At 47.4% G+C, this 15,553-nt stretch overlaps 1 protein-coding gene across 2 annotated transcripts in view; it reads right to left on the bottom strand.

The window, feature by feature from the left end:
- The window catches only part of tnrc6c2 (trinucleotide repeat containing adaptor 6C2), a 50,299-nt gene extending 35,448 nt beyond the window's left edge, over positions 1 to 14,851 (bottom strand). For both annotated transcript variants that reach the window (XM_031874580.1, XM_031874581.1), the window contains exons 1-3: positions 14,062 to 14,851; positions 4,510 to 4,610; positions 4,290 to 4,311 (exon numbers count right to left, since the gene is read on the bottom strand). In XM_031874580.1, the coding sequence (XP_031730440.1) occupies positions 4,290 to 4,311; positions 4,510 to 4,572 (85 nt within the window). In that variant the 5' untranslated portion in view covers positions 4,573 to 4,610; positions 14,062 to 14,851. The remainder of the gene's footprint in view (positions 1 to 4,289; positions 4,312 to 4,509; positions 4,611 to 14,061) is intronic.
- Positions 14,852 to 15,553: the final 702 nt, after the last annotated feature.

Here is a 15,553-nt window from a genome sequence, read left to right as displayed (position 1 = left end):
CCGCCGGGCCCCCCCTGCCCTGTTAAGATTGGGTGTGCCCCTATCCCCCCCCCCCCCCCCCCCCTTTTTTAGGGGGGGGGGGGGGGGGGGGGGCTTTTTAGCCCTAATAGTAGCTAACTCGCTTAACAGGATCATACTACACCTCCGTCCAAGGTCAGTGCCTGAGGGCAACCACTGCCTGAAGAGAGCGAGGTCTTTTGAACTTGATAGATATGAAGCATGACGCGTGCCATCTTAAACCTGTTAAGGCTGAAGATGTGCTCTCCCAAAAGTCAGAGCCCCGGGGACAAAGAGCATAGGGAACACAGTGGACAAACGGGAGCACCACTCATTTGCACTACCAATGTGAGTTCCCACATTTGTGTATATAATATATAGCATTATAACCATCCACTGAAATAACCTCACAGAGTCAAATTCAACCTGTAAGGTGGTACTGGTTTCTATTTAACTGCTTGTTCCACAATGGCCAGAGGGACGAGTGGGAGGAGCCCCTTTATGACGGCGTACCGCCAGTCTGTGAACCCCACGGACATGGATGTGAACACCTTTGCTTCAAAGCGCAGGCTGAACCGCCATTCATATCCGTCGAGCTACATCCTATTAATCTGCCCTGATATTTTACATGAAGCAGCTCACGGTTGGGGGAGGAGGTGACGGGGGAGGGGCCAGAGGCCCCGAATGGGCTCGCTTGTCAGCAGCTTGTGAGTGATCATACAACAACGAATGCGCAGAGAGGGAAGCATTGTTTGAGTTTGTGCTCCCCTCTTGTTTCTCCTCTCTCCCTCTCTGCCCCCTGTCTCTCCCCTCCATCCTTCACTCGCCTCTCTCACTTGACATGCACACCGGGTGAGCACACAGGGGGGGGGTGAGAGAAAGAAATGATGCTTGGCAGTCATAAATCCACAGGATGTAATTCACAAGCTATTCACTATTAATTCATGGAGTGTTTGTAAATTGTGGTTAACAGAAGGGAAAAGCAGCCCGAATGCAAAGCAAATTAGCCTCTAATTAGATTGTGATTCGTGAAATAGCCTTTTCAAAAGTGCTGACGCAATTAATAGCATGTGAAATAGCGAATTAATCCAACGCCGCATTATACGACGCACTCGTGTTTGCTTTGAAAAAAAACATAATGCCATTATCGCCAACGTGACACCGTGCAAACGGGGCTTCTCCTCAGATGTGGTCGCCGGGGCCGAGCACATCGCGGCGGAAGAAGAAGCCGGTGAGTGAGGAGGAAAGTCGGGGGACGAGGCAGAGACAGGCATCGCATTTGTTCCAACCAGTGTGAGATTTTCTGATTATCGTGGTGCAGGGACGCGACGGACTCACTGTGGTTTTATTGTGACTTCCTGTGCCTGTTTGTGTAACTTTCCTGCTAACCTGAATGATATTTGTGTGCGTGCTTGTTATGGGGCCCTTTGCTGCTTTGCGATTCCAAAATGTGAGTGTTTCCTTCAGTCGCAGAGCAGATTGAAAGGCTCCGAGTCGCTGTCGGGAGGAATGCGCACGTCTTTTAATATTGCTCGGCAGACACTCGCTTTTCAGATACTCCTCGTGCACTCCTCTGTGTGTGGGAACATGCGCCTGTGTCTTGGCACGCGCATGCTTTTTATCAGGTATGTGTAGCAGTCAAACTGACTGATTGTGATTGCAGTGGCGGCAGAGATTGTGATGAAGCTGCGCGTGTGCTGGGGGTGAATAATCAGCATCCCTCTGAGGTAATGGGGACCAGGAGGGAGGGAGGGGAGGGCCCTGCATCAGAGGTCCAGTCTGTGTGTGTATGGGGGAGGTGGGCTGGGGCAGCGAGACCCTGCCTCCTGGAACCCTTGCGTTCAGAGAAGCTTCATGCCTAATGGGGGGCAGAGGAGTTAATTCCGCTGCGCCGAAGCTTTATCTCATTTTCATACATATGAACGCGCGCCAGGCCGAGATCGATTACCGCAAGCAAATTGAAATGCCTGGGACCAAGGAGGGCCTGCGGAGAGGAAAGCACAGAAAGGCATTGAAAGGTGGGGGAGGTGCTGTGCAATGTGCATGTGTCTATGAATTTCTGAGAGAGTGTATAAGGAAGGCAACATTCTCCGATATGGATGGAGAGACACAAATCACAACCGCATACTGATTTTCTCCCTGCCTGCATACACACACACACACCTATTATTTAGTGTCACGGATGACAACTCACTCCGGTTGATGCCACCTTCCTTTTGAAAGATATTGCCGATGGGAGGTAGTGAGCAAACTCAGAGGTCCTGATGGCTCACTGAACGATTAGTCTTCAAACAGGCTTCCCCCCCTATTTTCTTTATCTTTCGGTCTACATGAGCGCCCGCTAACATACACACAATTAGTTTCTTATTCTATGTCCCTTTCCCGCTCTCTCTCATTAAACATACCATAAAACAAATGTCCACGTCATTAGCCCTATTCTGTATCGGCACCGTCATTGACTCCCGATGGTCATTTTTGGCTCTCGACTAAAGTGCTCGCTGCTTCATTACTTTCTTTCCTCCCTTCCTCTCCATCTTTCTAGTTCGGAGCTGTAGCCCTGTCCGTGGGCCTCTCTCACAGGCAGAGTTTTCAATACCTCCTTCTCTTGACTCTCGGCATTTCCTTTGCCGCTCCCGTCAGCGACATTTGGTACAGCCCGCGTGCACACGTCACACACACTGTAGTGAGGAAGTATGAAGGCTGTGATAACGCTTTTCATTGCTTCGGCTCTAATCCGGGGCACATTGGGTTTGAAATGAAAAGGTCAACGTGATGTCAGTCACCTGACCTCCACCCAAATTAAAGTCCCTGAACCAAGCAATACGAGCACCACAGGGGAAGACACCAAACGTCTGCTCACTTCATTTCAGTTCCAACGTGCTGCAACACAGAGCCAAACCAAATGGAACATTTTAAAAAACACTGTTGTAATACTGCCCTGTTGCTACAACTGAATGTTTAAATACAAGGTTTTCCACCGTCTGACAACCACAAAACACTCACCAGCCATTTCTCAGTCAACAGTCTCGACGAACCACCACCACCATCACACCATTGAGCAAGGCCTTTAAAGCCCAACTGCTCCAAGTAAAGATAAGAATGTGGTTGTAAAAGACAGCTTCCAGGTGTGAATGTAAACTATGAAGCAGGGTGTTCCTGGAAAAGCAACTCTCCCCTGTGTAAAATAAAAAAACCAGAAGCTCTACACAAGAAAACATTCTTGTTCTCTCCTTAAGTTCTCTTTAAATACTATTTGTGACAGAGTATTGTACATACAGAGAGAGCGTACACACATTTTGGACTGAATTATAATGACGCCTGGAGAGGTCTGAATTTATTTCCATCTAAAATCACTCAAGCACAAGAACAGTGGCATTAAATGCGTATTCAAATCAGAAGCAGCTAGCTTTGAGTGGAGGCTTTGAAACTTGGATAATAGGCCGAGCTCACAGTCTAAGCTAGTGAAACACACACACGCACACACACACACACACACACACACAGGGAGGGCAATTAAATAGACGGGTCAGAGTTCGAGGCGAGCCGTGGTGACCTTTGTTAAAGGCCCAACAGCTACACCCAGATGGCCAAGCTGTTGCTCGCACTGCTGGAGGGTGGGCACGGGCATTGATGTAGATTTCTTAAGAAAGATCATAGGTACAACCATTTCTATTTCCTGAAGCAACTGAGGACAGCAGCAGCAACTCCAGGTGTTTTGTAAACATCTAAAAAGATACATGTCACAGCGGTGTTCCTTTAAGAGCTATTTCGACATCTTAAGACGACATCGAGGGCACGCGAGGACACCGTTCTTTCAGATTCACTCGCTGTGCCTTTGAGCTTAACTCCATGACCTTCTTTTATTCCACTCTTCCTCTGTGCCGTGCCCCCCCCTCCCCCACTCCTCTTTACCCACACCACACTCAGTGGGCTGTCTTGGTGCCCTCACGCTTCACTGCCTGGTGCTGCGGGCGTACTGGCCATCACTCTGCATCACTCTGCATTACACTCCACTGTATTTGCTCTGCTCTATGCGTCTGTGTGTGTGTACGTGTGTGTTGGAGAAACAGAGAGTCAAACGGCACAATTGTGCATGCATGTGCAAAACGTGTGTGTCCATCTGTGTACGAGAATGATAAATGCAGTGTGTGTAATGCATGAATAACGTGTGTGTGTGTGTGTGTGTGTCTTTACGGGTCAGTGTGCTGTTAATCAGAGCTGATTAATGCAGATCAGTGGTTGGAATGTAGTTTTAAATGAGAGGGGGCAGTTTACGTGACCATGACACTCACCTTTGGGTTTCTGATCGGCAGCCTGCAGGGAGAGAAGAGAGAGGAAAAGGAATTAGGAACTTCATTCAAATCTGTGAATAAAATCAAGAGCGCCGTGCCAAATTCTAGACTTTATTCGACAGGTAAAGGACTAGTGTTGCTGAGTAAAGTGATCCTATCGTGTTTCAGCTGCTGAAGTCAGTTGTCGTTGCTTCCGATTGTAATAAAAGTCCATCGTCACCTTTTTCTGAGCGACGTCCGTCTTGGTCTTTTCTTCTTGTTTTTTCTTTTTCTTTTCTTCCATCAAATGGTTCTCTTTCTTCTGTCGCTAGCTTCTCTCAGCTGCCCAAAGAGAAGAAGAGAGGGAGCAATGAATGAAACATGAAGGGCTGGAATTGGTGAGAAATATCCCTCACAAAAATTGTGTTCGCAAACACACGCCGTGCATGTTAACCTTCAACCCCTTCCCTTTTGATTTAAACAGATATCATGGTGCTTCTGAGAAACACTTTCCCTCATGGTCGAAAACTGTAGAATGAGAAGGTGGAATGGAGGGGTTATAAAGAGAAAGGGGAAAAAAGGCACACATGAGTTAGAGAGAGAGAGATAAATACAGAGAAAGAGAGAACAGTAAGAGTGTAAAGACCTGGTTTACAGACAGCAGGAAATGGCAAGAAGATAAAAAGTGAAGGGAAGGAAGTGAAGGCCAACAGACTGACAGAATAGGAAACAAGGTCTTTAAAAAAAAAAAAGAAATATCTGTTTCCAGTGGGCACGAGTCAAACTAGCTAGATAGCTAGCCCGAGGGGCCACGGAAACTAAGTGCTTCTTTTCAGCCCGTCTTTCCTTTGGCTCAGCTTTAGTGACACCTCCTGGAAACTATTAAGAGGCATGAGCTGGGCCAGAGGGACTGAATATGTGTGTGTGTGTGTTGACTCTTCACTAAGTGCAATGGACACTAATCTATGAAACAGGACTGTGCCATATCAAATCAATGATACCACTCTCCAAAACGTGCAAATACAATCAATCATCTTCATGCCAGTCTAAAATAATGGTCAATTCCTATTTGTTAGCCATCCTGCTAAGTGTGCACGCACACACACACCTTGTACAATAAGCCATTGTACTTCTTCCTTGTGAACTTAAAGAACATGACTCTCTTAAAATTTGTACTGAATTTCCGCTTCTAATGTTTGTGTGTGTCCTTTTTTAACAGTTGTTGGTTGATCATCTCACCTAATAACGGACTTTGTTAGCGTAATAGCTAAAGTATGATATCCAAATGTGGTCCGACAATTAATAGCAATTTAATTAAGTAAAAATGACAAATATTTACTGGTTCAAGTTTGATATCAAGATTTTAAAGTGCTGATCAGACAAAACAAGCAAAGCAAAAAGCTGAGAGATTAATCAATAATGGAAATCCTTAGTTGAAGCCCTTATGTTGATTCATATGTGCCAACACAGGGCTCGATGTGAATCAAATCCTGAATGTATGAATGAACCATTACGCTCATAACAGAAGATTAATGAAAGGCCCGCCTCCCACTGTGCTGCCCACTGGCACGGGGATGGAGGTGTCCATCAGGAAGACAGGACAAGCCTCGCAGAGACTCCCCGGTGGTGACGTTATGTCTCTATGGCCGTAAGAGAGAGCAAGAAAGAGAGAAAGTAGACAAGCGTTCGACCACACAGACAGAATAGGAGTAGAACGGACACCGAGCTGTTTTCCATTGGAATTAGCAATGTAGCTAACTCGCCAGCTGTAGGCTAGTTCCGCCATGCTTTAATGCTGCACTGGTTACACAAAATGAGCTGAACAAAGATGTCACTCATCTGGCGATACTCCTATTCTCTTGCTATGGGTTGGACTATACAGATAGGCAGAGACAGAGGCGGAGGAAGACGGACATTGAACACTTATCAACAGTGAGAAAGTTGGGTTATTTTGCCCAATCTGGATTTGCACTTCTTCATTCCCTGTTCCCCTTTTCATTGCTTCCTTTCTCTCGCCCTATCTCTCTTACATTCACACAGTCCTATTTTTCATACTGAGGAGTCTGTGTGTGTGTGTGTCATTGTGCTATCTCAGCAGCTAGGGGAAGGCCGCCCTCAGGTAATAAATAGGAGCTCAAATTATGTGTGGGGCAGAGAGAAAGAGAGAGGGGGGGGGGTACAAGCGGGAAGAAACTGGCTTTTGCCATTAACACTGTGTGCTAGATTTTTTTTTTTTTTATGCCGCCATCAGTTGCTAGTTACAGAGGCTACACCCACATGAATACTGTGTTCTGATCTCTCTGCTCTCTGTGCACACAATCTCCGTCCATGCTAACGCACCTGAAAATGGGCATCACGTGACCATTCACGTACACTGGGCAAGAGCGTGCCGGTGCAACAAAGTAAGCAGGTTGACAACACAGCCGCAATAACAGCATGCCTTCTCCGAATGTCGGCAGCAGCGGTATTATGAAATACAGGATTCTACCGCACAACAGCTGCTAACTATAGACGACAAGGTCTGCAACGCCTGCCATTCGTTTTCCATGTTGATTTAACCAACTGGTGGTCGGAGCTGATGTCATTTTTGTCTTCCCGAAAAGTGTCACATGACAGGGGTGTGACGAATCAGGGAAAGGGAGCTTCATGACTGATAAAACTAAATCAAGATGCAAACTTGAATCTGGGTCAGCAGCGCTTTTCAAAAGTCTATATTTAGGGGTTCGAAAACACCAGATTACCATGGACGCTAGGTGCGAACATAACAAAAGCAAAACGTATTAGGGTGGATGTAGCCAGAGCCTCTATACAGCTGTGTCATCTTTATAGTCTCACCTTTTACCCCCCAAGGGGTACAAATACTACAACAATACAACCAGATGCGCACAACTTTATATTTGTTATCTATCTTGTTCCAGAGATGTCAATACAATATAGAAGGCCTTCTGCCTTTTTACTGTCACGGTGGCAGCAGCCTGGTAGACAACAGTTGTCTTTTGAGCTGATGTAGCCAATGCCAAACTTAGCTTCCCTCCTGACCTCCTTTGCCCCATATATAACCGTACCTCCCCCTCACTCAGTGCTGCTGACACCAGCACGTCCTCCGCAATGACTCCGGGGTGTTCCTGTGCTGCCGTCCGGCATCAGGTTCACCCTCACTGGCAGTGTGCCACTGCAGTTAGGCAAAAGTGAGCCCAGCTTTACTGGCTTTTCTTAAGAATACAGACTTGAGTAGGAAAAACATCCCAAAACTGGGGCCGCTGGGACATTGTGAAGAAACTGCATTATGAGGCAGTATCCTCTCTTCCTGTGCTGCACAAAAACAGCTCCATACCCCGGGACTATAGGGCTTAAGCTATAGAGGAGGAGGCATGACAACAGCAACACACTGTACGGGAACGAGGGGGCTAGAAACTCACACAAACCCAGTCGCATTAACACACACACACACACACACACACACACACACTCTGTCTGATGCCTGTCCCTTTTTCTGCCAAGGATGTAAAGGAGAGGGAGGTGGGAGGAGGAGAAGGAGAGATGGGAATGTGGGGATGAGAGGACGGGAAAAAACAGGCGGAGGATGAAAGCAGACGCAGAGCAACACCAATTAAGAACGACAGCCGCCGGAGAACCAGACAGGGCACACAGAGCGAGAGAGAAGAGAGAGAGACTGGAAGAGGGGAAAAAAGAGAAAGAATCCTCACTGGAGCAATGGAGGAGTTGGGGGGACTGAACATAGCACTATTGAGGCTAGCAGACGAGGAGAGATGGGCGGGTGCGAGGAGGGGAGGTAAGAGAAAGAGGAACCAAAATATCCACGCACCTTGATCGCTAGTATCTAGAGATGCAGAGAAGAGCGAGGGGTGGTGGGGAAAACCATGCAAGGGTGATAGAAAAATTGAATAAACGGGGGAGTAGAAAGAGCCGCGCTCGTGTGAAGACTGAGCGAGACAAAAGGAGAGGGAGAGACACCGGGAGAGAACTCGAAAAGGGAGGGAGAGGTGGGGGGATTGGAACTTGAAGGAAAACATGCAGCTTCACGTGTTCTGAAAAGGCTGTCAGATCAACCGCAGACAACACCAATCACGGGGGAGAGGAGGAAGGAGACTTTCCTCTCTCTGCAAAAAAAAAAAAAAAAGAAAAAAGAAAAAGTAATATGGTTCGGTCCGTGGCCACGGAATGTGGTAAATCCACTCTCCACCAACACCACCAGCCATCCATTCCTGTGGCGTTAGGGGAAGCCACAGGGCTCTCCAGAGCCTTATTACATGGGACATTATCATCCTTACCTGGGGAATAATCCCTCAAAACCTGCTACCGACCTCAACCGCTCCCCACAAATGTGTGTGGGTGTGCATTTGTGTTGGGCCTGTAAATTCTACAGTTGATAAGCGAGCTATAACAATGTTGTTGTGCGCGTTTCCATCCCGCGGTCACGCCGACAGCCTCGCCGCCGGCCGCTTGGTTAGCGAGCATTCGGTGCACACCAGCTACGCTTTCAGCAGGTGGAGAGAGCGCCTCGTGGAGATACATGCAGCGCACGCCTTTGGCACTAGGCCGGACCTGCTCAATGGACTGTGGCAGAAATATTCTTGGTTGTTAGAATCCGTAGGCGAGGGACTGATTGAGGGCGAACGGGTGGGTGGAGAGAGAGTCAAAGAATCAGACGGCGAGAGGCAGACCTGCGTTATAAATAACAGCTTTGAGGTTTGCCTCCAGAAAATTAGCTCTCAGTGTCTTGCCTGCTTCCTCTGCCAAGTCGATATGAAACTTTAACACGATGGCAGCTCATTAAATAGGAAAAACAGCACAATGCACAAGACCAAGCAGGCCTGCTCCCCGCCAGCACCGCAGCCAAAGCTTATTGAATTCAAGGAGAAGCTGTCAAGCCGAGAGCGTCGGTGTGTGCGTTTCTCTGTACTTCGTACGCCTGCATCTTTTGCTTATTTGTTTTAATCTGTGCAGCCGCCTGGCAGCGTAGAAGCTGTGAGGTGACTCCCTGTCAAAAAGAAGGTTTGGATAGTTATGAGGTGCTATTCGCGTTAATATCTGATTAACCTTAAGTTCCTCGAAATTTGTACCGAGGAGGCCACATAAGAGCTTTGGTTGGCTGCTTGCGATTCAAACTGCAGTTTGATCACCATTCAGCCTCCAGTATTATCAGTCTGCAGCTAATCGTACAGGTTTATCTACATGTCAGTCAACAGTGTAAGCAATAACACAGACTCGGAAATAGCCTAGGAGGAGAGAGGTGAGGACATGAAAAAGCAGGGAGACGGATGGAAGTAATGGCCCCCTCTGTAAAGCAGCAGGGGTGACGGTAGAGATGTAGAAATACCAGGGAAAGCTAGCGTGGACATGTTTCCATGTTGAGCAACAAATGATCTAGGTTTGCTTTATTGTACTACTGAGAGTGAGCATCCCGAGATCAACCCTCTCAATATCTCTGCATAATAGCTCATGACATAGTTCTTACAAAACAGATAATACTACCTCGGCAATTTTGGTAGCAAAGGGTACAATATGATGATGAGTCAGGCTAAAAGCTTACTTGACAAATTATTTTGTATCCTCAGATACTCAGTCTCTTAATCAACAAAAAATAGCCTATGTCAAACTCTGGCTGCTGTTAAAACTTAATCTGCCCGCAATTTAACGAGGTCACAACTCCAACATCACAAGATACGTCTTGTTGGTAATTTCCAGCTAAGTCCTTAAAACACACTGAATGAAAACACTTGAACGTCATCGATTGCACTCGAGTTGATTATGGCAATAAAACAAACATTCCCAAGACAGCAAAAACAAACAAAAAAAGACCTGAGCTTACTAGCCATGGCCTCATCATAGGGGCGAGCAAAGCATGCTGGTGCTATTCACACAGACGTAACAGAAGGCTTTGGAAGTGCTGTGGGGCCTAAGACCTTTTACATAACCAGCTAGGCCGTCTAATGTCGGATTGGAGCAGGAAAAAAGGGAACACTGTAGTCCTGCATATTCTCCGTTATCCTCCATGTGACGGGCCCTCTCCTTCTCCCCACGTCCCTCCAATTAGCCGACGAGGAGCAGGGGGTGGGAAAGGGCCCCCCCCCCCCCACCGAACCTCGGGCACATTGAACATTCCCCTGGATCCCTGCCAAGACTCACAGGCAGCAGCTCGACAGTTCCAGCTTGGCATCCCCCAACCTCCCTACTGCCTGCAACCCCGGGCCTGGCTTACCCTTAGTGGGGCCCCCTTAAGCTCTGCCCCCTCCGGTGGCACACAAGTCGGACAAGAAGGTGTGGGGGGGGGGGGGGCTACACGGACGCCGCAACACACATTGGACTCTTTGGTTATAGCGCTCTGATACCTTTTCCGTGCAAAAGCCCTGTATATGAACTACTACATGTATATGACATACTAATCTACTGGAACAGGAGGTGAACCCGAGTACTACTGGTGACAACAACATACCCAGTGGCTGCCCTTCACATGAGACTGAAGCTATACTTTAAACCTTTCTTTTGAAGAACTATGCATTGTTTTACCATATTAAAAAAAATAAGTGAATGCAGCTCACACTCTTGACACACTTGGAAGAATCTACTTTGGCAGATAAGATTATGACTATCATAACACGAGATCCCCGTCTCATTCCAAAGCTGATTAGTGTCAGAACCCAGGATGCGTAAACCGTGTAGACCCGGTCACTAATGGCGTACATGCAACATGTACATCTATAACAACGGCCACACCAAACACAAGTGGCTGGCAAGTCTTTATACCCCCCCCCCCCCCGACTTCAAAATAGTCATCCAGAGAGCAGAGGAAGAAGGTAACAGCTTTTGGAAGCCTCCCATTGAATCCAGCTGATTCTACAGCCCCCCCCTCCTCCCCTCCCTACTGCAGCAGCACCCTGCGGCAGTGTTAAGCGCGTTATCTATCAGCACTGTGCCAGTGGTTTGAAAAGCCACATAATCACCGGCTCAGTGACTACCGCAGACAGACCTGGGCTAAGGTCAATGACGGGGAGAAGTGATAGACGACACAAGCCACTTTTCCAAAGCACAACTAAGTGGGATTTACCAGAGCAAACACAAAATGTCTGACGGGCGATGGAAAGAACTTTGTTTGTTTGATATTGCAGTCCCCGGGGGCAAATACACTACTGTGCAGAAATGAATTCTAAACTGAAGAACCAACACTGTTTATGGGGGACACAGTGACATAAGACAAGCAGGCTCACTCCAGTTACATTTAGCCCTGTAGTGGAAACCAGGCTAATGATAGCAACCCGAGGACTGGACCGGCCATGTTTTGTCTGCAAAGGGTCAGACGGGCCAGCTTTCAGTTTCCCTTCAAACAAACGACCCCGCCTCCTCGGTGATAAGGAGCTGGGGATGGAGGGTTTGTCCACGTGGCTTTGTAATAATACACTCTAATCAAAACAATGTCTGGATGCCAACAGCCTACAGCCCGGTTGGATGCAGAGCCAATGTGGGTTATGGGTTTTTCACTGCCAAAATGGCACAAGTAGTAATGTAATTCATGGAGTCTGGGCCCCAGCAAGAGACTGCATTTCTCATTTTGGGTCTTGATGCACTGACAAAGAACCAATTATAAATGGAGATAATTTATAGAGCTCTGTGCAATTTCTGTTTGTGGATTTGCAGATGTTGGCGTGCCTTCATAGACATTCCATGCCCTCCATCAGCGCTACCCATGTTCTCCCGGTGGGTAATTTATGCATTCCCCTCAGAACCAAAACCTTTCATACTGCTCTGTAGACAAAACATTTGCAAGAAGTTAAAAAAGAGAAGCACTGCTGACATCTTCATTGCAAAACACAACACGTCATGCCTCCAAGTGCTGGTGACCTAAGGCCTACACACACACACACACACACACACACACACACACACACACACACACACCCTGTATTTGACCTGGTGCCCTCCAGATAAGCCACCTGCTGTGGCTGCAGTGGTAGCTATGGTGCTAAAGCAGTTACGTCTGGGAAGGGGGTGAGTCTGACTGTGTGGTACTTCAGAAAACTAGCAGACTCCCTCCTCCCTCTTACCAGGCTTTAAGTCTCTTTTCTCCCTATTCACTCATTTTACGCACAGGGGCCCCTGCAACATCTTTTCATGGCCACCCCCTTACTGCCTGCTCTTCAGACTTTTGGACAGACGGGTGTGTGCATGGCAGGGAGGAGGACCCCTGACTATAGGTAAGAACAGGGCTCTGTGTGTGTGTGTGTGTCTGGGAGTCAGCTGGGTACTTTAGGGTATGCATGAGGCGGCTCACAACCTGAGCAACTGCAGGGCATTAACCAACTGCGGTTGGCTGTGAGCTTGACCTAAATGGCCGTGCACTCCCATGGCAAAAAGAACATTCCACGTGCGCAGTCGTTGGCCGATTCAGACACAAACACACAACACCTGCGACTATACATTCCAAGACATGTACACGAGCAGGCACGACTGCATCCACACACACGTCAATGTACCCCTACGCGCAAATAAATGCCCCAACAGTCTCCTGAGCCGACTGCAAATGCACACGGCGTGTGTGTCGCCTACGCCGCTGCTCGCATTTCATCACCTCACTGTGTGTGACGATAGAGATAAGACAGTGGTGACAGAGATGTCAGAGAGGGGGGGGGGGGGGAATCGAAATTGAACAGGAAATTATGTACTTCAATTAAGACATGCAGAGGAGATATTAAAAGCTATACTCCAGTGCCTGATGACAGGATGCAGGAAGGGGGGGATGCAATGGAAGGCGACAGTTCAATCAGTATCTCCGGCTTTCTCACCAAGCGGGGGTGGGGAGACAGAACAGTTATGTTTAATATTACTTGGAATTAGTATCGTGGAATGTAGTGTGCAAGATGCAGGATGCGATAACGCTACAGAATGAACCAAAGACCGAAGAGGAGTGATAGCGGAACCATTGGGTGAATATGTGTCACACTGAGGAAACACTGCAGCCTACTGTACACAGTAACACTGGCAACGATCACGCTATAGATAACAGTGTGATTAAAGCCAATCACCATTACCTTTAACCTGATTACTACAGAAACATGGGAGGGGGCAATGCAATTCTCTCAGTCGGTTGGAGAAACCATCACATCACACGCTCACATGTGCCGAGTGTGTTCCCTGTCTACTCGGCCAATCACGAAAGAGCTGTGATATAACAGAAAAGTTACCAACGTTTAAATTAACATTTCAGTCATGGACCATAACGAATGTCCCAAAATCAGCACATGGGACAATACCAAGGATCAAATCAGTCTTTTCTCATTGATCCAACATAAAAGCACTGTTCCTCTTTTTTTTTTTTTTTGACAGGGGACTCCTCTCAAAAACACCTTGAACCAGACTGTCTCAAATCTACACAGTGAGCCCCATGCTACTTCCTGGGGGATATACAACACGAATATTGTGAAGAAATCGCTTATTTTGCGGTGACACCACAAATAAGCCCATGTCGGTGTTAATGGGTGTTTTAATTACGCAACACTTGACAGTGATTGCTGTAGTGTTAACGTCGTAAGTGGTTGTAACGGAGACTGGCTGCATCATAGAGCCACTGGGTTAGCCAATGCTCTGCAAACCAATGTCGCGATATGACATTAGTTTGATTAGCGTTATTTATGCGACATTGCAACTAGCTTCTGAACACGTTTAAAAAAACAAAAAAAAAAAAACAAACAAAAAAAAAAAAAAAAAAGCACTGATCGGCATCAGTGGCATTCATCAAGTTATCACACGAGAGAGAAGCTATGAATAGGACACTTACCTTGCGTTTAAACCACAGTTTTGGCAGCTTTCAGTGTAGTCGGTTCATGGCAGGAAAAAAAAAATGCAGAAAAGCATTCTCCAATGTCTTTTCTCAAGTTACCCGTAGAGAGATGGAGCAGAGATTCAGTCGCAGTTAAAGTCGGACTTGGCAAGATAAGCCGACTGGTGACAAGATAGCGAGGTAAACAGCGGCTACTCAGCCAGACACACACACACACACGCACACACACACACGCACACACACAGCAGGTACGGTAATTCACGCTTTGAACAAAACCAAAACAGGAAAAAAATCGTCGAAAAACAGTTCGTTAAAACGTCACGCTATAATGGGGGGAGGGGGCGGGGAGGCGAAGGAAACGCCACTGACAACAAAAACAAAAACAACAACAACGAAAAACCCCAAACACGAATAAAAATGACTTTCAAAAGCAGCGAAATAGTGCGTCAGCTGCTTGACGCTGTAACTCGTTGCGAGGTTTTGCAAAAGCGGAGAAAAATCAGGCGGTTATCGGCGTAAAAGAGCGAGCCGACGGCCGTCAGCCAGCCAACTTGTTTTAAAGTGCAAAATAAATGTTTTGTTGTTGTTGTTTAGGTCGCCAGCTGGACGACTAGCGACGGGCTGGCCACCGCGAATGCAAAGTGAGAAACGACTCCGGGGAAATACATTCTGTGTGGATCCAGACAGCGGAGCGGACGGTCATGGTAGGCGTTCAGTGAGCTCTCGTTGACAGTGGTCTCGCAGCCATTTTGTTCAAACTAACAACACCGCAGTCTCGCTCTCCTCCTCCCAAGGAGCACGCAGACCAGGAAGTGCCTCCAGATACGTCACTCCCGACCAACCAAAACGGAGGACACCGACTCCGCCCGCCGCACTCCGACTCCGCCCTCCTCCGCTTGCCAGACCTCCACAGCAGTCCACAGAGGATGGACAGACAGGCGGCTCTTATTTCCAATCTAGTGGCTGAAGCTGAATACTGTGAGCTTTAAAAAAGAAGCAAACGTGATTTATTAATAATCCTGCTATGGATTTTGGGAGGATGATGTTGCAGGGAAAGAAAGTACCTAAAATAGTTACTTCAACACTTTCTCCTGTAGTGACACTAAATACTTTCCAGTATAGAAATAAGACACCATAATTCACGACCAAAATAGTGCAAAAGAGACACAGAAATAGATAAGTTAAAAAAGTCTACAAGCTGTTTTACATCATGGACTTTACTGAGCAGACTCAAATGTCTCTTAATAAAGGGCCCACGCCAAGTTTTCTCAACCCAAGATGAACTTTGTCAAGAATCTCTCGATCACATGATGTCCAGAAACATGTGGCGATCATTCCAGGCTGTTCACAACATGATGGATGAGGTCGCCCTCGCACCCCATGAACCGCGTCTGCAGCCGTCTCGGAGAAAGAAAATGTGTGGCCCCTGTCCATTCTCTGCGCTCTTTTCTTATGGAAATGTCGGCTCTGTGCACAGACAAACACACAC

The sequence above is a fragment of the Anarrhichthys ocellatus genome, unplaced genomic scaffold, assembly GCF_004355925.1.
Source record: "Anarrhichthys ocellatus isolate YVR2014 unplaced genomic scaffold, GSC_Weel_1.0 scaffold83, whole genome shotgun sequence".
NCBI lineage: Eukaryota > Metazoa > Chordata > Actinopteri > Perciformes > Anarhichadidae > Anarrhichthys > Anarrhichthys ocellatus.
This window is presented reverse-complemented; position numbering and strand designations above follow the sequence as displayed.